General features: G+C 52.2%; 1 protein-coding gene across 20 annotated transcripts; it reads right to left on the reverse strand.

The window, feature by feature from the left end:
- Positions 1-640: 640 nt before the first annotated feature.
- PHYHD1 (phytanoyl-CoA dioxygenase domain containing 1) lies at positions 641-19,832 on the reverse strand. 20 transcript variants are annotated; one of them, XR_013405470.1, is made up of 12 exons: positions 19,735-19,832; positions 19,422-19,480; positions 14,954-15,112; positions 9,407-9,482; positions 9,206-9,253; positions 7,076-7,131; positions 6,934-6,996; positions 5,799-5,820; positions 2,177-2,305; positions 1,374-2,075; positions 1,106-1,232; positions 641-1,011 (listed from the first exon to the last, which is right to left on the reverse strand). XR_013405470.1 is itself a non-coding variant. In XM_077967880.1 (12 exons), exons 2-12 carry the CDS (start codon positions 19,452-19,454, stop codon positions 966-968), a joined length of 876 nt encoding a protein of 291 aa, XP_077824006.1. In that variant the 5' UTR covers positions 19,455-19,480; positions 19,735-19,832; the 3' UTR covers positions 641-965. The 20 variants fall into 20 exon arrangements, 12 of the variants coding, with proteins under 12 accessions (XP_077824006.1, XP_077824010.1, XP_077824008.1 ...); XM_077967880.1 differs by having other exon boundaries at positions 1,959-2,075; XR_013405473.1 differs by lacking the exon at positions 19,422-19,480.
- Between the last annotated feature and the right edge of the window lie 1,032 nt (positions 19,833-20,864).

Raw genomic sequence — 20,864 nt, forward strand, 5'->3', positions numbered from 1 at the left:
GCTGGAGTGCAGTGGCGTGATCTCGGCTCACCGCAACCTCCGCCTCCCGGGTTCAAGCTATTCTCCTGCCTCAGCCTCCCCCTGAGTAGCTAGGTTTACAGGCATGCGCCACCACGCCTGGCTAATTTTTTGTATTTTTTGTAGAGACAGGGTTTCTCTGTGTTGGTCAAACTGATCTCAAACTCCCGACCTCAGGTGATCCGCCCGCCTCGGCCTCCCAAAGTGCTGGGATTACAGGCGTGAGCCACTGCACCCGGCCTGGAAAGCAGTTTTCTTTTTTTTTTTTTTTTTTTTTTTTGAGACGGAGTCTCGCTCTGTCCCCGGGCTGGAGTGCAGTGGCCGGATCTCAGCTCACTGCAAGCTCCGCCTCCCGGGTTTACGCCATTCTCCTGCCTCAGCCTCCCGAGTAGCTGGGACTACAGGCGCCCGCCACGTCGCCCGGCTAGCTTTTTGTATTTTTTTTTAGTAGAGACGGGGTTTCACCCTGTTAGCCAGGATGGTCTCGATCTCCTGACCTAGTGATCCACCCGTCTCGGCCTCCCAAAGTGCTGGGATTACAGGCGTGAGCCACCGCGCCCGGCCAGCAGTTTTCTTGTCTGGAAAGCAATGCTGCTTGGGAAAGAAGGCTCAGTCAGGAAGCTGCATTCTGAAGTCATTTTTATTCAGTAACTAACACCATAATAACCAGAGTTCCATCTGAGAGGAGAGGAAAGTGAGAAGGGGCCAGAACCCTTTAATGGCTGAGAAGCCTCCTCAAGGCTATGTTGGGGCAGTAGGGAGGCAGACAGATGAAGATCTTAGGGAAGCTCCTGACCCAGCCCAGGCTGCTGCCCACAGGGCAGGAGGAAAGCCCAGGAGGGGAGACAAGACCTCCCTGTTGCAACCAAGAGGCTGAGCAAGACGCTGGTGTCTGCAGCCCACAGCTTCACCCGGGAGGGGCCAGGGCTCCTGCCCTGTGAAAGCCTTTAGGTGTACAGTGGGGGAAAGGGCAGTTCAGCTGTTGGCTGGAGCCTGCAGAAGATAGAGGAGATAACCTTGAGGTGCAGGGTCACTGCTCCCAGCCTCCAGGGGACTGTCGGGCACACACACCCACCCTGTCACCTACCAGTTCTCTGGGCTCCAGGTGGTACCAGAGGCCTCCATGAGGTGGAAAGTGTAGGCCTGGCGCGAGTGATCGGAGAGGTTCTGCTTGCTCTTGTGCACCACTTCTCCATGGATGAGGACCAGGGCCCCTGGCAGAGACACAAGCAGGTCAGGAACCCACCAGCGCCACATCCTCCGTCCCCAGGGCAGGAAGGGACACGGGCCCTCCTCCCTCCAGCCGTTTTGTGGCCCCCATCCATCCCCATTCCCTTCCCTGAAAGCTCATGCACCTGCAGCCTCCCACAGGGTCGGAAGCTAAGCTGCTGAGATTCCAGTTCCTCTAGGATCGAGTCCCCTCTGCTGTGGACTGTGGCCTTGGCAAGCCTTAGGAAGGGCCTGCCCTCCAGAGGTCTTTGCAGGATCAGGCAGAAGCCCTCTGCACTGTGCCAGTCCACTGGGACCTCTCCGGTGATGCTGAGTTACACATTGGTTTTCCCTTTTCGTAAGAGAAAGGACCCGCCCAACAGCCGACATTGGTTGAGCAGTGGCCATGCACTAGGCAGACTCTGTATCCACGTATTTATCATCTCACTGACTTCCCACTTCACGTTTGGGGACATTCAGGCTCAGGGAGTCAGTCATTTGCCCAGAGAAACAGCCTATAAGTAGCCGAGTGTGGATTCTAGCGTGATCTGGGTCAGCTTGCAGGAAAACATGCTGCTTCCTGACTTCCCAGCCCCCATCCAGCCCTCCTCTTTCTGTGACTTCACTGCCCTCAGATGACCCCGAGGGCAACCTCTTGGATGTCGGGTAGTCGAGCAGGCACAGACTGATGGACTCAGCCCCCTGCCTCTCTGCCCTCTGCATCTGCCTACCTCTCTGCACTGGGGTGGGCACAAAGAGGCTGTTATCCCGGGCTGGCTCTGACCCGAGGAAGCTGGTGCCAGGCACTGAGCCAACAGGGGCCCGGACCATCCTTCTTGACACGCCACCTGCAGGCCAAGATAGAGAGCCTTAAACTCCTTCTTTCTCGGGGTCCCTCTCCCTAGCGGGTGGGGAGTCCGAAGTGGGCAGAAGAGACAGGGTTCCTCACTGGTGTGGGAGCCAGGGATGAACCAGAGACAGCCGTTCTCCAGCGTGGCGTCCTCCACTGCGATCCATACGCCCAGCACCCGGCCCAGGGGCTCCGTGTACAGGAAGGAGGCGTCCTGATGAGGGGAGACTACAGCAGGTCCACGGGGAGTGAGAAGCCCATCCTTTTGCCTGGTCCCACCTCACCTTGGCCTCATTACCCCCTCCTCAGTCCTCAGGGTGCTCTTCAGGGCCAGCCTTCCCACGATTGGTCAGAATCTCATCACTTCCTGGCCCAGGACTCTAAGGCAAAGCGATTTCACCTCTCAAAGCTTCAACTTCCTAAACTGTAAAGTGGCTCCAACAACAACCTACCTCACAGGGTGCTGGAGGATTTTATGAGATGATGTATGAAAAGTGCTTAGGGGCTGGGCGCGGTGGCTCAAGCCTGTAATCCCAGCACTTTGGGAGGCCGAGACGGGCGGATCACGAGGTCAGGAGATCGAGACCATCCTGGCTAACCCGGTGAAACCCCGTCTCTACTAAAAAAAGTACAAAAAAACAGCCGGGCGAGGTGGCGGGCGCCTGTAGTCCCAGCTACTCGGGAGGCTGAGGCAGGAGAATGGCGTGAACCCGGGGGGCGGAGCTTGCAGTGAGCTGAGATCGCGCCACTGCACTCCAGCCTGGGCGACAGAGCGAGACTCTGTCTCAAAAAAAAAAAAAAAAAAAAAAAAAAGAAAAGTGCTTAGGGCCCAACCATGTAACTGCTTGATATAAAGTAGCGCTATTGTTTAATTCCAGTGAGATAACTCAAGCCACCCTTCTTAACCAGGGACAAGTGGCCCCCAGCCACCAGATGGTTCACCCAGTGGCATAAGTTTGGGAAGCTGGAGCTTAGCGCGGTGGCTCACACCTATAATCTCAGCACTTTGGGAGGCCGAGGCGGTTGGATCACCTGAGGTCAGCAATTTAAGACCAGCCTGGCCAACATGGTGAAACCCTGTCTCTACTAAAAATACAAAAATTAGCCGGGTGTGGTGGGGGGCACCTATAATCCCAGCTACTTGGGAGGCTGGGACAGGAGAATTGCTTGAACTCGGGAGGCAGAACTTTCAGTGAGCCAAGATTGCGCCACTGCACTCCAGTCTGGGTGACAGAGAGAGACTCCCTCTCAAAAAAAAAAAAAAAAGATTGGGAAGTTGGGTGCAAAGCGGGGAGATGCTATGATCAGGCATCCACATTTCTTTATTATTATTATTTTTTTGAGACAGAGTCTGGCTCTGTCGCCCAGGCTGGAGTGCAGTGGCGTGATCTTGGCTCACTGCAACCTCCACCTCCAGGATTCAAGCGATCCTCCTGCCTCAGCCTCCCGAGTAGCTGGGATTACAGGCATGCACCACCATGCCCGGCTAATTTTCGTATTTTTAGTAGAGATAGGGTTTCACCATGTTGGCCAGGCTGGTCTTGAACTCCTGACCTTAGGTGATCTCCCCACTCAGCCTCCCAAAGTGCTGGGATTACAAGTGTGAACCACCGCTCCTGGCCAGCATCCAAGTTTTTAAAAACCTCCCCCAATGATGCTGGGGCACAGTTAGGATGCGGAACCACCAAACAAAGGAACGTGCTCCTCAACAACAGAATAAACAGGCTCCTGTCTCACCTCCTTCCTTCCCGGGCAACTGCGTGTTTTCTGAACACCAAACTTTAAGACAGACCTCCAAAGGAACGTTTGAAATGGAAGGGGCTTTGAAACATTTGGGAGAGGAATGGTGGAAGGAACTGGGAGAGCTGGACTCAGGCAGAGAAGGCTAAGGGTGGGGATGGTCATCCCTTTGGGGAACTGCATACAGGCTGAATGGTGGAAGAAGGGGGTGGTCACAAGGAGGCCAACGTGGGCTCGTGCAAGGAAGGAAAGGGCTTCCTGAGACGGGGTGAGCTCCCTGTCACCAGAGGTATTTGAACAGAAGTGGATAATCACCTACCAGGGAGGCTGTAAAGGGTGACTGCATGGGGTAGGGTGTGGAACTAGATCAGCAATTTTCCTGGAGTCCTCCTCCAGGAAACTTGTTAGAAACACAGATTCCAGGGCTGGGCGTGGTGGCTCATCCCTGTAATCCTAGCACTTTGGGAGGCTGAGGCAGGTGGATCACCTGAGGTCAGGAGTTCGAGACCAGCCTGGCCAACATGGTGGAATGCCCGTCTCTACTAAAAATACAAAAAATTAGCTGGGCGTGGTGGTGGACACCTGTAATCCCAGCTACTTGAGAGGCTGAGGCAGGAGAATCACTTGAACCAGAAAGGCGGAGGTTGTAGTGAGCCAAGATTGTGCCATTGCATTCTAGCTTGGGTGACAAGAATGAAAATCTGTCTCAAAAAAAAAAAAAAAAAAAAAGGGCCGGGCGCGGTGGCTCAAGCCTGTAATCCCAGCACTTTGGGAGGCCGAGGCGGGCAGATCACGAGCTCAGGAGATCGAGACCATCCTGGCTAACATGGTGAAACCCCATCTCTACTAAAAAAATACAAAAAACTAGCCGGGCAAGGTGGCGGGCGCCTGTAGTCCCAGCTACTCGGGAGGCTGAGGCAGGAGAATGGCGTAAACCCGGGAGGCGGAGCTTGCAGTGAGCTGAGATCCGGCCACTGCACTCCAGCCCGGGCAACAGAGCGAGACTCCGTCTCAAAAAAAAAAAAAAAAAATGAATTCCCAGGCCCATGCAGCCCTACTGGCTCAAGATCTCAGCGACTGGCCCAGGAATCTGTTTTTTTGTTTGTTTATTTTGGTTTGGTGTTTTTGTTTGTTTGTTTTTGAGACAGAGTCTTACTCTGTTGTCCCGGCTGGAGTGCAGTGGTGTGATCTCGGCTCACTGCAACCTCCGCCTCTGGGTTGAAGCGATTCTCCTGCCTCAGCCTCCTGAGTAGCTAGGACTGCAGGTGTGTGCTACTATACCCACCTACTTTTTCTAGTTTTAGTAGAGATGGGGTTTCAACATGTTGGCCAGGCTGGTCTCGAATTCCTGACCTCAGGTGATCGGCCCACCTCTGCCTCCCAAAGTGCTGGGATTACAGGCATGAGCTACCACGCCTGGCCTAGGAAATTTGTATTTTTTTTTTTTTTTTTTTGAGACAGAGTCTCGCTCTGTCGCCCAGGCTGGAGTGCATTGGCCGCATCTCAGCTCACTGCAAGCTCCGCCTCCCAGGTTCACGCCATTCTCCTGCCTCAGCCTCCCAAGTAGCTGGGACTACAGGCGCCCGCCACCTTGCCCGGCTAGTTTTTTGTATTTTTTTTAGTAGAGACGGGGTTTCACCGGGTTAGCCAGGATGGTCTCAATCTCCTGACCTCCTGATCCGCCCGTCTCGGCCTCCCAAAGTGCTGGGATTACAGGCTTGAGCCACCGCGCCCGGCCAGAAATCTGTATTTTTAACTAGCTGGGGTTGGTGGCAGGTTCAGGACCCACTATGCCAAAGACACAAGGTTTCCCTCCCAATCCGCTTTCAGAGGAAGGAATGGAAGCCGGTTCCTCCTCTCCGGCCCAGGCTCCTACAGCAGACAGGAGCAAGGCATTCCCTCCTTCTAAAGATCTGAGAACCACCACGGTCTTAGATATCCCACCCATGGCCTTTTCAGGGGCCCATAGCTCTCAGCTCACCTTCACCGCCAAAGTGAGGTTGCTGCAAGAGAGAGGAAAAGCCTGGTGAGGACAGAGGAGAGCAGAGAGGAGCTGGGCTTGCTCTGAGAGTCGCAGGATGCTGCTGCCCTGGCCACAGGCATTTTCCTCTCAGAATTCCACCTCAACACCCAGCTACTGAGCAGCTACCGTGTAGCAGCCCCAGGAGGGATGCAAAAAGAAAATCCCCCCTGCCCAACGAGCTCCTAGCATGTGCAAGCACACACATGCCTAACAAGATCACAAAGCAGAGCGGGGCAAGAACTGGAGGGAGAGGCTAGGACGCAGGCCAGCAGTTGAGCCTTCCAGCCCCAGAGTCAGACGGGTCCTTCTTTTCTCAGGTGTTCTGGAAGGCTTCTTAAAGGTGGTGGCACTGAGCTGAGCCTTGAAAGCTGGGAGCACAACATTTCAATTGCCAAAGAAGGGAGGAGGGAGGTCGAGGGAGGCCTGGGGATGACCCTCCCTCCTACCACCAATTTTTTTTTTGTCTTTTTTTTTTCTTCCTTTTTGTGGAGAACGGGGTCTCGCTATATTGCCCAGGCAGATCTCGAACTCCTGGGCTCAAGCTATCCTCCCACCTCTGCCTCCCTGAGAGCTGGGATTACAGGCGTGAGCCACCACGCCCCGCCAATTTTTTTTTTTTTTTTTTTGAGATGGAGCCTTGCTCTGTCACCCAGGCTGGAGTGCATTGGCGTGATCTCCACTCACTGTAACCTCCACCTCCTAGGTTCAAGCAATTCTCCTGCCTCAGCCTCCCGAGTAGCTGGGACTACAGGTGTGTGCCACCATGCCTGGCTAATTTTTGTATTTTTAGTAGAGATGGGGTTTCTCCATGTTGGCCAGGCTAATCTCGAACTCCTGACTTCAAGTGATCTGCCCGCTTCAGCCTCCCAAAGTGCTGGGATTACAAGCATGAGCCACCACGCCCAGCCCCTACCACCAAATTTTAACAGCATCAACTAAGTTCCAGGTGCTTTAGCCAGAGGAGACCGATTTTCCATGTTCTCCCACCAACATAATAATTCCAGCAACTTTTGGCCCATTGTACAGAAGGGCTTGGTATGAGCAGTCTGCCCATTTTACAGATGGTAAACTGAGGCCAGGACAAGGAGCTCACCTTAAAGATGTACATGCTCTGCACCACCACGGGCATCTGGAGGCCCAGACTTCTGGCCAAGGTCTGGAGGGGGGCAAAGGTCATGCTGCCAGCCTGCCACACATGGCCCAGCCTCCTGGCCCTCACCCCTACCTCTGCTCACCTGCACCTTGGGGGAGTGCGTGATGCTCTTGAAGACAGGGTCGTGGGCGTGCAGAGCTGCGGGACAGAAGGAGGCTGTCAGCGCCATCTCAGGCCCACGTGTCCCTCCACACCTAGCTCTGGGCACCCACACTCAGGCTCACTTTGACATTCTCACCTATTTTGTATGCATTAACCCTTCTGCCTGTTTACAACCGAGTAATGGGCTCCACGGGAGCCTTTCCCCACCCAGGCCCTATGCCACCCATGCCCTTATCCTTGACCTTCTGGGAAGCTGGGAAGCTCAGTCCAACCCCTCACAGATGACTAAGGGCTCCTTGGCGCCAATCACGTGCATCAATCTCGGTGCCACCATTTGCTCTGTGTGACCTCAGGTAACCATTTCTCTCCTGCGAGCCTCAGTTTCCTCTTCTGTCAAATGAGGATTAGAAGCACCTGGGAGGCAGGGCTGCTGTGGGACTCAATGGGCTAATGAATGGGCAGGGACAGCCCAGGGCCTGGCATGGGATAGTCCCTCATTGTCATAAACATAAGATTGAATGCATTTAATGCCACTGAGCTACGTACTTTTTTTTTTTTTTTTTTTTTTTGAGATGGAGTCTCGCTCTGTCACCCAGGTTGGAGTGCAGTGGTACAATCTCAGCTCACGGCAACCCTCACCTCCTGGATTCAAGCAATTCTCCTGCCTCTGCCTCCTAAGCAGCTGGGACTACACGCGTGCGCCACCATTCCCAGCTAATTATTGTATTTTTAGTAGAGATGGGGTTTCACTATATTGGCCAGGCTGGTCTCAAACTCCTGACCTTGTGATCCCCCTGCCTTGGCCTCCCAAAGTGCTGGGATTACAGACGTGAGCCACCGTGCCCGACCGAGTTATGTACTTTAAAGGGGTTATCATGGTATGGTAAATCTTACATGTATTTTACCACAACTTGTCTACAAGCCTACCATGATATAACTTCAGGTTTAACAATAAGCTTTCCAGTATAGTAGCTTATGCCTATAATTCCAGCATTTTGGGAGGCCAAGGCAGGAGGACCACTTGAGCCTCGACTAGCCTAGGCAACATAACGAGACCTCATCTCAATTTTATTTTACAAAATAAATAAGCATTCTACAACACAAATTATAATGTATGATCCTAAAGAAAGAAAATGAGGGTTTTCTTACTTGACTTTGGGGTGTCAGAATAGGGACCCTGTCAGCAGGTCAGATGCCCCTTAGGGTGGCTCCAGGGAGCACTGGACCCAGGAGCTCCCCCAGGCCAGGCAGTAGAGGGTGGAAGAGCCTGCACATGCCCATCTGTTGGGGGGAATCAGGTGACCCCCTATCCCCAGTGCTGTGGCAGCAGTGTCATGATTAGCAGAGGGGCTGAAGACCAGAGGGGAGCCTGCAGCCACAAATGCCATTCACCCGACCACTAACTTACTATGGGCTTTCTTTTTTTCTTTTTTTTTTTTTGAGACAGAGTTTTACTCTTGTTGCCCAGGCTAGAGTGCAATGGTGCGATATCGGCTCACTGCAACCTCCACCTCCTGGGTTCAAGCTATTTTCCCGCCTCAGCCTCCCGAGTAGCTGGGATTAGAGGCATGTGCCACCATGTTTGGCTAATTTTGTATTTTTAGTAGAGATGGGGTTTCTCCATGTTGGTCAGGCTGGTTTTGAACTCCCGACCTCAGGTTATCTGCCCACCTTGGCCTCCCAAAGTGCTGGGATTACAGGCGTGAGCCACCAAGCCCAGCCACTATGGGCTTTCATTAAGGCTCCTAAATTCTTCAGGCTTCAGTTTCCCCATTCTTTTTTTTTTTTTTTTTTTTTTTGAACAGGGTCTCACTGTCTCTGTCACCCAGTCAAGCTGGAGTGCAATGGCACAATCTTGGCTCACTGCAACATCTGCCTCCCCGGTTCAAGCGATTCTCCTGCCTCAGCCTCCTGAGTAGCTGGGACTACAGGTGTGCGCCACTACAGTCACCTAATTTTTTCTATGTTGGCCAGGCTGGTCTTGAACGCCTGACCTCAAGTGATCCACCTGCCTCGACCTCTCAAAGTATGTGTTAGGATTACAAGTGTGAGCCACCACTCCCAGCCAGTTCCCCCATCTTCTTTCCTGCACCCCCAAGCCCCTGCTCACCGTGGCCAATTTTGTTGACGGATTTCTCCGGAGGGACCAGGAAATTTCCTGTGGCACAAAGAACAGATAAAGGCAGAGAACTGGTGTCTAGCCTTCCATGGGCAGCTGGCCTCAGCACTCTTCCATCCCTGGGAGCAGATCCCCGAGTCCAGCCTACCCTCACCATGGCTCCTGCCCAGCTCTAGGGCCCCAGCTCCAAACCTTTCTCGTCAAAAACGCCTTTCTCAAAGAAGAATCGAATCTTGTCACCACTGCTCAAGAAATAGTCTGTGCTGCCCTGTGGAAAGGGGACATCAGAGGATTGAGATAGCATCTCAGGGTCAGAGCTGGGCCTGGCAAAGAGGGAGGTGGATTCAGAAACTTCCTACCGCCACAGGGTTACAGACCGCCTGGGGGCTTCTCAAACTTGTCCACTACGGCACAGACAGTGAGCCGGAACTTCAAGTGCCTGGAAGCACACCCCAAAGATGCAAACACGGAATTTCTTGGGAACCTCACTATACTGTGATTCAGAACATGGATGCTAGAGTGGTACAGGGCTGGTTCCCTGGTAGCCTTGGGCCCCTGGTTTTATGTCACCAAGACTTGATTTTCTCATCTGTAAAAAAGGAATAATAATGGCCGGGCTTAAGGACTCACACCTGTAATCCCACCACTTTGGGAGGCTTAGGCGGCAGATCACTTGAGGCCAGGAGTTCCGAGACCAGCCTGGCCAACATGGTGAAACTTAGTTTCTACTAAAAATACGAAAATTAGCTGGGCGTGGTGGGCACCTGTAGTCCCAGGTACTCAGGAGGCTGAGGCAGGAGAATCGCTTGAACCTGGGAGGCAGAGGTTGCAGTGAGCCGAGATTGCACTACGGCACTCCAGCCTGGGCGACAGAGTGAAACTCTGTCTCAAAAAAAGCAGAAGGCTGGGCTCAGTGGCTCACACCTGTAATCCCAGTACTTTGGGAGGCCGAGGCGGACGGATCACGAGGTCAGGAGATCGAGACCATCCTGGTTAACACCGATGAAACCCCGTCTCTACTAAAAAAATACAAAAAATTAGCCGGGCACAGTGGCAGGCACCTGTAGTCCCAGCTACTTGGCAGGCTGAGGCAGGAGAATGGCGTGAACCTAGGAGGCAGAGCTTGCAGTGAGCCGAGATCAGGCCACTGCACTCCAGCCTGGGCAACAGAGTAAGACTCTGTCTCAAAAAAAAAAAAAAAAAAAAAAAGGTAATAATAATACAACTGACCAGGTGTGGTGGCTCACGCCTGTAATTCCAGTACTTTGGGAGGCTGAGGCGGGCGGATCATCTGAGGTCAGGGGTTCAAGACCAGCCTGACCTACGTGGAGAAACCCTGTATCTACTAAAAATACAAAATTAGCTGGGCATGGTGGCGCATGCCTGTAATCCCAGCTACTCGGGAGGCTGAGGTAGGAGAATCGCTTGAACCTGGGAGGCGGAAGTTGCGGTGAGCCGAGATCGCACCATTGCACTCCACCCTGGGCAACGAGAACAAAATTCCGTCTCAGGAAAAAATAAAAATAAAAATACAAAAAATTAGCCGGGTGTGGTGGCAGGCGCCTGTAATCTCAGCTACTCGGGAGGCTGAGGCAGGAGAATCGCTTGAACCCGGGAGGTGGAGGTTGCAGTGAGCTGAGATCGCACCATTGCACTCCAGCCCAGGTGACAGCGTGAGACTCCATCTCAAAAAAATTTTTAAAAGTAAATAATAAGGCCGGGCGCGGTGGCTCAAGCCTGTAATCCCAGCACTTTGGGAGGCTGAGAAGGGCGGATCACGAGGTCAGGAGATCGAGACCATCCTGGCTAACCCGGTGAAACCCCGTCTCTACTAAAAAAATACAAAAAACTAGCCGGGCGAGGTGGCAGGCGCCTGTAGTCCCAGCTACGCGGGAGGCTGAGGCAGGAGAATGGCGTAAACCCGGGAGGCGGAGCTTGCAGTGAGCTGAGATCCGGCCACTGCACTCCAGCCTGGGCGACAGAGCGAGACTCTGTCTCAAAAAAAAAAAAAAAAAAAAGTAAATAATAGGCTGGGCACGGTGGCTCAAGCCTGTAATCCCAGCACTTTGGGAGGCTAAGATGGGTGGATCACGAGGTCAGGAGATCGAGACCATCCTGGCTAACCCGGTGAAACCCCGTCTCTACTAAAAAATACAAAAACTAGCCAGGTGAGGTGGTGGGCGCCTGTAGTCCCAGCTACTCGGGAGGCTGAGGCAGGAGAATGTCGTGAACCAGGGAGGCGGAGCTTGCAGTGAGCTGAGATCCGGCCACTGCACTCCAGCCTGGGCGACAGAGCGAGACTCCGTCTCAAAAAAAAAAAAAAAAGAGAGACAGGGTTTTACCATGTTGCCCAGGCTGGTCTCAAACTCCTGAGCTCAAGCGATTTGCCCGCTGCCTTGGCCTCACAAAGTGCTGGGATTATAGGCTTGAGCCACCATGCCTGGACAGTAAAAATATTACAGGTAATGATGCTAAGCATATGTCAACGATTTTACTGAATTCGTTATTTCACAAGGGAACCAGTAAGATGTTACAATTGGTTCAAAGGATAATTCCAAGAATTACACACACATGTATGTAGATACTAAGGAATACTGAAACAAATTTTTTTTTTTTTTTTTTGAGATAGAATCTTGCTCTGTCACCCGAGCTGGAGTGAATGGCACGATCTCAGCTCACTGTAACCTCTCCCTCCAGGGTTCAGGCAATTCTCCTGCCTCAGCCATCCAAGTAGCTGGGACCACCGGCGCCTACAACCACGCCCAGTTAATTTTTGTATTTTTGGTAGAGACCGGGTTTCATCACGTTCCCTAGGCTAGTCTCGAACTCTTGACCTCCAGCAATCTGCCTGTCTCAGCCTCCCAAAGTGCTGGGATTACAGGTGTAAGCCACCATTCCCGGCCCTTGAAATGAATTTAGAGATAGATGCAAACTGTTCTTTTTTTTTTTTTTTTTTTGAGACAGGGTCTCTATCACCCACCCAGACTGGAGTGCAGTGGCATGATCATAGCTCACTGCAGCCTCAACCTCCTGGCCCCAAGTGATCCTTCGGCCTCAGCCTCCCATGTAGCTGGGACCACAGGCATATACCACCATGCTCAGCTAATTTTTAAAAACTTTTTTGTAGGCCGGGAGCGGTGGCTCAAGCCTGTAATCCCAGCACTTTGGGAGGCCGAGACGGGCGGATCACGAGGTCAGGAGATCGAGACCATCCTGGCTGACACGGTGAAACCCCGTCTTTACTAAAAAATACAAAAAAACTAGCCGGGCGAGGTGGAGGGCGCCTGTAGTCCCAGCTACTCGGGAGGCTGAGGCAGAAGAATGGCGTGAACCTGGGAGGCGGAGCTTGCAGTGAGCCAAGATCACTCCACTGCACTCCAGCCTGGGCGGCAGAGCGAGACTCTGTTTCAAAAAAATAAATAAATAAATAAATAAATAAAAATTTAAAAAAAAAAAAACTTTTTTGTAGAGACAGGGTCTCACTTTGTTGACCTGGCTGGTTTCGAACTCCTGGGCTCATGCAATCCTCCCTCCTTGGCCTCCCAAAGTGCTGGGATTACAGGCATGAGCCACAATACCCAGCTGCCCAACTGTTCTATCCGCAGGGCAATAATTGCATTCCCTAGGACCCAGTTCACGGTAACGTGACTGGAACAGAGTGGCACTGATCCCCCTACTTGGACAAGTATCATGTGCATTATTATCAGTTTTATCCAACTTACAGTGTTGTAAAATAGCTCAGACAAGGAAAGCTGGAGGTAACCCAAGAGAATGAGACAGGACGCCCACTGATCTTTTTTTTTCTCACAATATCAAGAGTGAATATTGAGGATGTTACTGAGTGCTAGGTACCATGCCAATCTCTTTTCTTTGCACCTATTTTAAACCAAGATATATCAGCAATTTTTTTTTTTTTTTTGAGACAGGAGTCTTGCTCTGTTGCCCAGGTTGGAGTGCAGTGACATGATCTCAGCCCACCGCAACCTCTGCTTCCTGGGTTCAAGCGATTCTCCTAAGTAGCTGGGATTACAGGCACTCACCACCAGGCCTGGCTAATTTTTATGTTTTTAGTAGAAACAGCGTTTCACCATGTTGCCCAGGCTGGTCTCAAACTCCTGACCTCAGGTGATCCGCCTGCCTCAGCCTCCCAAAGTGCTGGGATTACAGGCGTGAGTCACTGTGCCCAGCCAATATATCAACTTTATTCTCATGTTCTTCCCACCCCATAACCCGTTAGTCTCTGAAGGCAGTTTGGAGGGCACAGGATTTGGCCCTTCTTACTCCTGGGAACCCTTGAGTGACCTGCCTGTCTCTGGCTGCAGGACCTGTCTCTGCTTCCCCCAATATCCCCCCGAAAGGAAGGTAGCCGTGCAGCAATGAGACCAGCTTTTTGGAGGAAACTGTCATTCCTTAACCGGTTCTTTCTCCTTCTCAAGACCCCTTTCTCCCCATTCCCTGGGATGGCTTCCGGCTGTTGTAGTTCTGCTTATGCCCACCAGATGGCAGGTGCTCCTCAGCGTGAGTGCCAGGATCCCGCCTGGCCCAGGCCCAAGCAGGCTCATAATAAACTCCAAGTAGGAAGGGTCAAGAGAACCGTGTGGGAGACCCCAGAGTCTTCAATTTACCCATTGCAAACTGTACTGGGCCCTATCATGTGACCTATTCGGTCACTGGGGGGAGAAAATCTGAGTTCCTAGTCTCATGGGGGATAACAGTTACATAGGTGGGGGTCATCCAGACCACTGGGCTCATTCCAGGCGGCTGGCCACAAAGTGGCCTTTGGTGGCTGGAGAACAGGAAGTAAACCTAAGCTGGGAACAGCAGGGACTTGGTATCAGACAGATCTGGGTTGAAATCCTGACTCTGTCCACTACTAACTGTGTGGCTTGGGGCAAGTGATCTGAACCTCATTTTCCCCACCTGTCTAATGGGATAATAGCCTGTAATCTCAGCACTTTGGGAGACCGAGGTGGGTGGATCACCTGAGGTCGGAAGTTCGAGACCAGCCTGACCAACATGATGAAACCCTGTCTCGGCCGGGCGCGGTGGCTCAAGCCTGTAATCCCAGCACTTTGGGAGGCCAAGACGGGCGGATCACGAGGTCAGGAGATCGAGACCATCCTGACTAACACAGTGAAACCCCGTCTCTACTAAAAATACAAAAAAACTTAGCCGGGCGAGGTGGCAGGCGCCTGTAGTCCCAGCTACTTGGGAGGCTGAGGCAGGAGAATGGCGTAAACCCGGGAGGCGGAGCTTGCAGTGAGCTGAGATCCGGCCACTGCACTCCAGCCTGGGTGACAGAGCGAGACTCCGTCTCAAAAAAAAAAAAAAAAAAAAAAAAAAAAAAAGAAACCCTGTCTCTAGTAAAAATACAAAAATTAGCCAGGCCTGGTGGCACATGCCTGTAATCCCAGCTACTCAGGAGGCTGAGGCAGGAGAATCACTTGAACCCGGGAGTTGGGGAGGTTGCAGTGAGCTGAGATCACGCTACTGAACTCCAGCCTGGGCAACAGAGTGAGACTCTGTTTTAAAAAAAAGAAAAAAGAAAAAAAAAAAAAAGGACTATAAAGCCTACTTGATAACATAACTTCCCAGTGAGAAGTGAGGGAAAGGTGTGTAAGGGGCTTGGCCTGACACCTCGGAGCCTTCGGATTCTCCCTTCTACGCTGCTGCTCTGGCCGGGGACCAAGCCCTCCCTCAAAGGCCACATCCCACCCTCTAAGTGCCCCAGACACATGCCTGGGCTCGAAGCTGCTCCTCTTCCTGGGTGGAGAATTCTGTGCGGCAGTGGAGAGGAACATCCATTTCAGCCACTATCTCACCAATCCTCTGTTGCATGGCCGCACACTCTTCTGCAGACAAGAATCCTTCCAGCACCAGGAATCCATCCTGTTGGAACTGCAGGCAGGATTGAGACTCAGGCTTCCCCAGTCTGCAAATGCTCCTGTCTGTCCCTTCCCTCAACCGTGTAGCTGTGTGAAGGTGGGACCAGGTATCCTGTTTGCTGCCCTGTCCCCAACCCCAGGCATGGAGTCTGGCACCCAGCAAAGAGCAGTCAATATTGGCTGCTTGAATGAAAGAAAAAGTAGTTAGGCCGGGTGCAGTGACTCATCCTATAATCCCAGCACTTTGGGAGGCTGAGGTGGGCAATAACTTGCGGTCAGGAGTTCAAGACCATCCTGGCCAACATGGTGAAACCTCATCTCTACTAAAAATACAAAAATCAGCTGGGCATGGTGGTGCATGCCTGTAGTCCCAGCTACTTGGGAGGCTGAGGCAGGAGAATCACTTGAACCCAGGAGGCGGAGGTTGCAGTGAGCCGAGATCACACCACTGCACTCCAACCTGAGCAACCGATGAGACTCCATCTCAAAAAAAAAAAAAAAAAAAAAAAAGAAAGAAAGAAAGAAAAAGGAGGCTGGGCATGGCGGCTCATGCCTGTAATCCCAGCACTTTGGGAGGCCAAGGCAGGTGGATCACCTGAGGTCGGGAGTTCCAGACCAGCCTGACCAACATGGTGAAACCCCGTCTCTGCTAAAAAATACAAAAACTTGGCCAGGTGTGATGGCATGTGCCTGTAATCCCAACTCCTCGGAAGGCTGAGGCAGGAGAATAGCTTGAACCCAGGAGGTGGAGGTTGCAGTGAGCCAAGATCATGCCATTGTATTCCAGCCTGGTCAACAAGAGTGAAACTCCATCTCAAAAAAAGAGAAAAGAAAAGAAAAGAGAGGAGAAGAGGAGAAGCCCTTGACTTTGGGAGGAACATAAGGAATTGGGAATGGATAGGGCAGAGTGAGGGGAGGGGTGGAAGAGGAGGTGGGAGAGTGGCAGGGGCTGGGCCAGGCTGGGAGCTGGGTTCCATCTTGAGCGCAGTAGTAGCCATGGAGGGGAAGCAGATGACTTCTTCTGATTTGCTTCTGGTCCTGCTATTCTGAGGTTCTTGAGAGAGATAAGGAGAGAGCGAATATCTGCACATTTGCCTGCAGAGCGTTACCAAGTTTTAGCCCCAACAGGGACACTGAAAGTCATCTACTGCAGGGATGGTGGCTCATGCCTATAATCCCAATAGTTTGGGAGGCCAAGGTAGGTGGATCGCTTGAGGTCAGGAGTTGGAGACCAGCCTGGCCAGCATGGTGAAACCCTGTCTCTACTAAAAATACAGAAATTAGCCAGGTGTGGTGGTGGGCGCCTGTAATCCCAGCTGCTCGGGAGGCTGAGGCAGGAGAATCATTTGAACCCAGCAAGCAGAGGTTGCAGTGAGCCGAGATCACGCCACTGCGCTCTAGCCTGGAAGACCAAGCAAGACTTCATCTCAAAAAAAAAAAAGAAAAAAGAAAAAAGGAAAAGAAAAGAAAGTCACCTACTGCACAAACCCACAAAGAGGCTAGTTTCCAGTTAAGGACACCCCTTCCCCTACCATGGGATCCCAGTTCTGGCTTCCACACACCATTCATGACCACCCAGCATGGGCCCCTCAGCTTTGCATGTTAGGAATTAATCACATCGGTATCAAACTGAAAAGTGCCTCCTTGGGAATTGGGCCAACCAATGGCAACCTGTGCAGCATACCCTTGATCCAGTAAATACACAAATACACTGCTAGGAATTCTTTTTTTCCTTTCTTTTCTTTTCTTTTTTCTTTTTTTTTGAGACGGAGTCTCACTCTTGTTGCCCAGGCTGAAATGCAATGGCATGATCTCAGCTCATTACAACCTCTACCTCTCAGGGTTAAGCGATTCTCCTGCCTCAGCCTCCTGAGTAGTTGGGATTATAGGCATGTGCCACCACGCCTGGCTAATTTTTGTATTTTTAGTAGAGACGAGGTTTCACCATGTTGGCCAGGCTGGTCTGGTCTCAAACTCCTGACCTCAGGTGATCCACCCACCTCGGACTCCCAAAATGCTGGGATTACAGGCATGAGCTACCATGCCCAGCCCTTTTCTTTCGGGTTTTTTATTTTATTTTTTAAGAGACAGGGTCTCTCTCTGTCACCCAGGCTGGAGAGCAATGATGTGATCACAGCTCATTGCAGCCTTGAACTTCTTGGGCTCAAGCAATCCTCCTACCTCAGTCTCCCGAGTAGCTGGGACTACACGTGCACACCACGACGCCTGGCTAATTTTATTTTATTTATTTTATTTTTATTTTATTTCATTTTTGAGACACAGTCTTGCTCTGTTGACCAGGCTGGAGTGCAGCAGCATGATCTCAGCTCACTGCAAACTCTGCCTCCCGAGTTCAAGTGATTCTCCAGCCTCAGACTTCCGAGTAGCTGGGATTACAGGCGTGTGCCAGCATGCCTGGCTAAATTTTTGTATTTTTAGTAAAGATAGGGTTCTGCCATGTTGGCCAGGTTGGTCTCCAACTCCTGAGCTCAGGTGATTCACCTGCCTAGGCCTCCCAAAGTGCTGGGATTACAGGCGTGAGCCACCGCGCCTGGTCAATTTTTTTTTTTTTTTTTTTTTTTTTTTTTAGAGAAGGGGTCTTGCTATATTGCCCAAGCTGGTCTTGAACTCCTGGGCACAAGCGATCCTCCCACCTTGGCATCACAAAGTGGACTGGGATTACAGACGTGAGCCACAGCTAGGAATTGTTTTAGCAAGATTATGCAATAGGGGATCAAAGATATACATATACATATGGGGATATTCGCTGAGCTTCGTTTAATGACAGCACTAAGTGGGGAGTAATCTAAATGCTCAATGCAAGGGGATTAGTTCAGCAAAGTATAGTTTATCTATCTGGAACACAATATAGCTGATAAAAATAATGTAGAAACATATTTCCTCTCAAAGACTGGCTATAAATTATTATCTGGTCATTGTGAGAACTTGACCAAGTAAGTACCCTCCTTTCTCTGGCCCTCAGGCTACCAAATGTGGATAGCAGTACAGCCTCCTTTATTGAACGTGGCAGGCTGGGCATGGTGGCTCACACCTTGTTGTCCCAGCACTTTGGAAGGCCAAAGCAGGAGGATCGCTTTAGCCCAGGAGTTCTGGACCAGCCTGGGCAACAAAGTGAGACCCCATCTCTACAAAAATAAAAATAGGACTGGGCACGGTGACTCATGCCTGTAATCCCAGCACTTTGGGAGGCCGAGGCAGGTGGATCACTTGAGGTCAGGAGTTCAAGACCAGCCTGGCCAACAGGGTGAAATCCCATCTGTAGTAAAAATACAAAATTAGCCGGATGTGGTGGCACATGCCTGTAATCCCAGCTTTGGGAGGCTAAGGCAGGAGAATCGTCTGAATCTAGGAGGCAGAGGTTGTGGTGAGCTGAGATCGTGCCGTTGCACTCCAGCCTGGGCAAAAAGAGCAAAACTCCATCTCAAAAAAAAACAAAAAACAAAAACCAGAGCTGGGCACCCCCCCAAAAAAAACTTGTTCAGCACTTGATTTGTGGTAGCTGTTAGACTTTGAAGCAAAGATTCTAGAGATGTATACGAAAATATTAAGTCTCAGCGTAAGAATGTATGAGTGATTATTATTATTATTAATTTTGAGACAGAGTTTCGCTCTTTTTGCCCAGGCTGGAGTGCAATGGCGCGATCTCAGCTCACCGCAACCTCTGCCTCCCGGGTTCAAGCGATTCTCCTGCCTCAGCCTCCGAAGTAGCTGGGATTACAGGCATGCGCCACCACCCCGGCTAATTTTGTATTTTTAGTAGAGACGGGGTTTCTCCATATTGGTCAGGCTGGTCTTGAACTCCCGACCTCAGGTGATCCACCTGCCTCGGACTCCCAAAATGCTGGAATTACAGGCGTGAGCCACCGCGCCCGGCGAGTGATTTTTTAAAAGGCTGTGCCACACTAAGTCCCACGAGGTAGCCTTTTGTGATTGGAGGAACATGGGCCCTCCTGGGTCCCTCGCAGGCCCCGCCCCCTCCTGGGCGCTGCGCCCCCCAGCGTTGCTGACGCCTGCCCAGGGCTGAACTAGTGGTTTCCGAGGGTTTACTCTCGTTTTTGGTCAAAAACACACGTCCCCACCCACCCCACCCTGGGTCCTGTGATCTAGACACCCCGGGCTGTGTGTGAAGAAGTCAGGAGGGGTTGTGGTTGGGAACCCGCTCCTCTGGGCTTCACTTTCCTCCTCGGTAAAATGGGGCAGGGGGTGGGTTGGGCACCGGGACTACTGAAGGTCCGGCAGGGACCGCCGCCCCACCCCCCCCCCCGCCATGACCCTCCCGGTCCCCACTTGCAGGCTCCTACCTTCTGGAGCTGTGAGGGGCTCAGGCAGGCCATGGAGACGCCAGGGCACTGGGCAGCTTCTAGGTGCGGCCTCCCTCCGGGTGGGGAGGACAAAGTTTAGGAGCCTGGGAGGACTTAACCCTTCCCTACCCGGAGAAAACCCGGTCCCACCACCCAGCTCTCCTCCCCCAGACACAGCCAGATCAGCCTGTGACCTCCAGGCCAATCTCCCCCGCCTCCACAACTAATCCAGGATTTGCCCTTTCCCATCTCCAAGGATTTTATCTGCTCCCTCTGGGTTTCTTTCTGGAAACCACCCCCTACCACTGCTTACCAGGTGCCGGGAAGCTATGCTCTGAGAGGGTCAGGCCAAGCAGCTGGGCTGAGTCCCAGTCCAGGCACCGCCATTCCCTGTGACTCTGAGGAACGCCTGCCTCTCTCTAGGCCTCAATCTGGATAGAATGGGATGCACGGTTGTTCTGGGGGATGTGCGGCACCTCCCTTCCCCAGGTGATGGGCATTCCAAAGGTGGAAGAAGGACTGGGGAGAACTATGTGGGCCCCTCCCAGCACCCATCTGATCCCTCTAGGTCCTGGGAGGATTATGGAAGGGAATTAACGCACCTGTCGGCAGCTTAGAGGAAGGTAGGAGACATAGGGTATCTTAGTAGGAAGAAGGGGATGAGGAGAGAGATGCTTCCTGTTACCCACCCTCAGGCCCAAGGTACTTGGCATCTCAAGTCGGCCTGCCACAGTGGAGCCGAGGTCAGAACACCACCCGCAGGCCAGGCGCGGTGGCTCACGCCTGTAATCCCAGCACTTCCGGAGGCCGAGGCGGGTGGATCATGAGGTCAGTAGATCAAGACCATCCTGGCTAACACAGTGAAACCCCGTCTCTACTAAAAATACAAAAAACTAGCCGGGCATGGTAGCACGTGCCTGTAGTCCCAGCTACTTGGGAGGCTGAGGCAGGAGAATTGCTTGAACCCGGGAGGTGGAGGTTGCAGTGAGCCGAGATCATGCCACTGCACTCACTCCAGCCTGGGTGACAGAGTGAGACTCTGTCTCAAAAGAAAAAAAAAAAACAAAAAAAAAAACAAAAAGAGAGAACACCACCTGCACGCCACCCTTCTCAGCTTGCCCTGCTCAGCAGCTGGCAGGGCCACTCGCTGACTCTGAAAAACCGGCCACTGCCTTCCTCAAAATGATGCCTTCTGAACAGCGAAGGGACAAAGTGTTTCAGGAGTGTGCATGGGGACACTGCTCAGCCCTCAAGAGCCTTGGCCTCAAGTCAAGTCGTGTTTGCTGAGCCACCGCTCCGGGAGCTGCTGCTTGGTCCAGGCCATCCAGGGGGCAGCGGGGAGCAGTAAGTGCAGCTCGGGCTCCCGGTTCAGAGGGGTTAGGCTGGGTGAGGGGCAGGCAGACGACAGAATCACGAGGTTCACTAGAGACAGGATGTGTTCCC

The sequence above is a fragment of the Macaca mulatta genome, chromosome 15, assembly GCF_049350105.2.
Source record: "Macaca mulatta isolate MMU2019108-1 chromosome 15, T2T-MMU8v2.0, whole genome shotgun sequence".
Taxonomy (NCBI): Eukaryota; Metazoa; Chordata; class Mammalia; order Primates; family Cercopithecidae; genus Macaca; species Macaca mulatta.

Excerpts from the sequence above, each read along its gene's own strand:
- PHYHD1 (XM_015116658.3), bottom strand. The coding sequence starts at position 19,454 with ATGGCCTGCCTGAGCCCCTCACAGCTCCAGAAG. Across the intron at positions 9,254-9,406 it reads AGGCGTTTTTGACGAGAAAG|GAAATTTCCTGGTCCCTCCG; the intron begins GTTTGGAGCTGG and ends TTTGTGCCACAG. Across the intron at positions 7,132-9,205 it reads CGTCAACAAAATTGGCCACG|CTCTGCACGCCCACGACCCT; the intron begins GTGAGCAGGGGC and ends TCTGTCCCGCAG.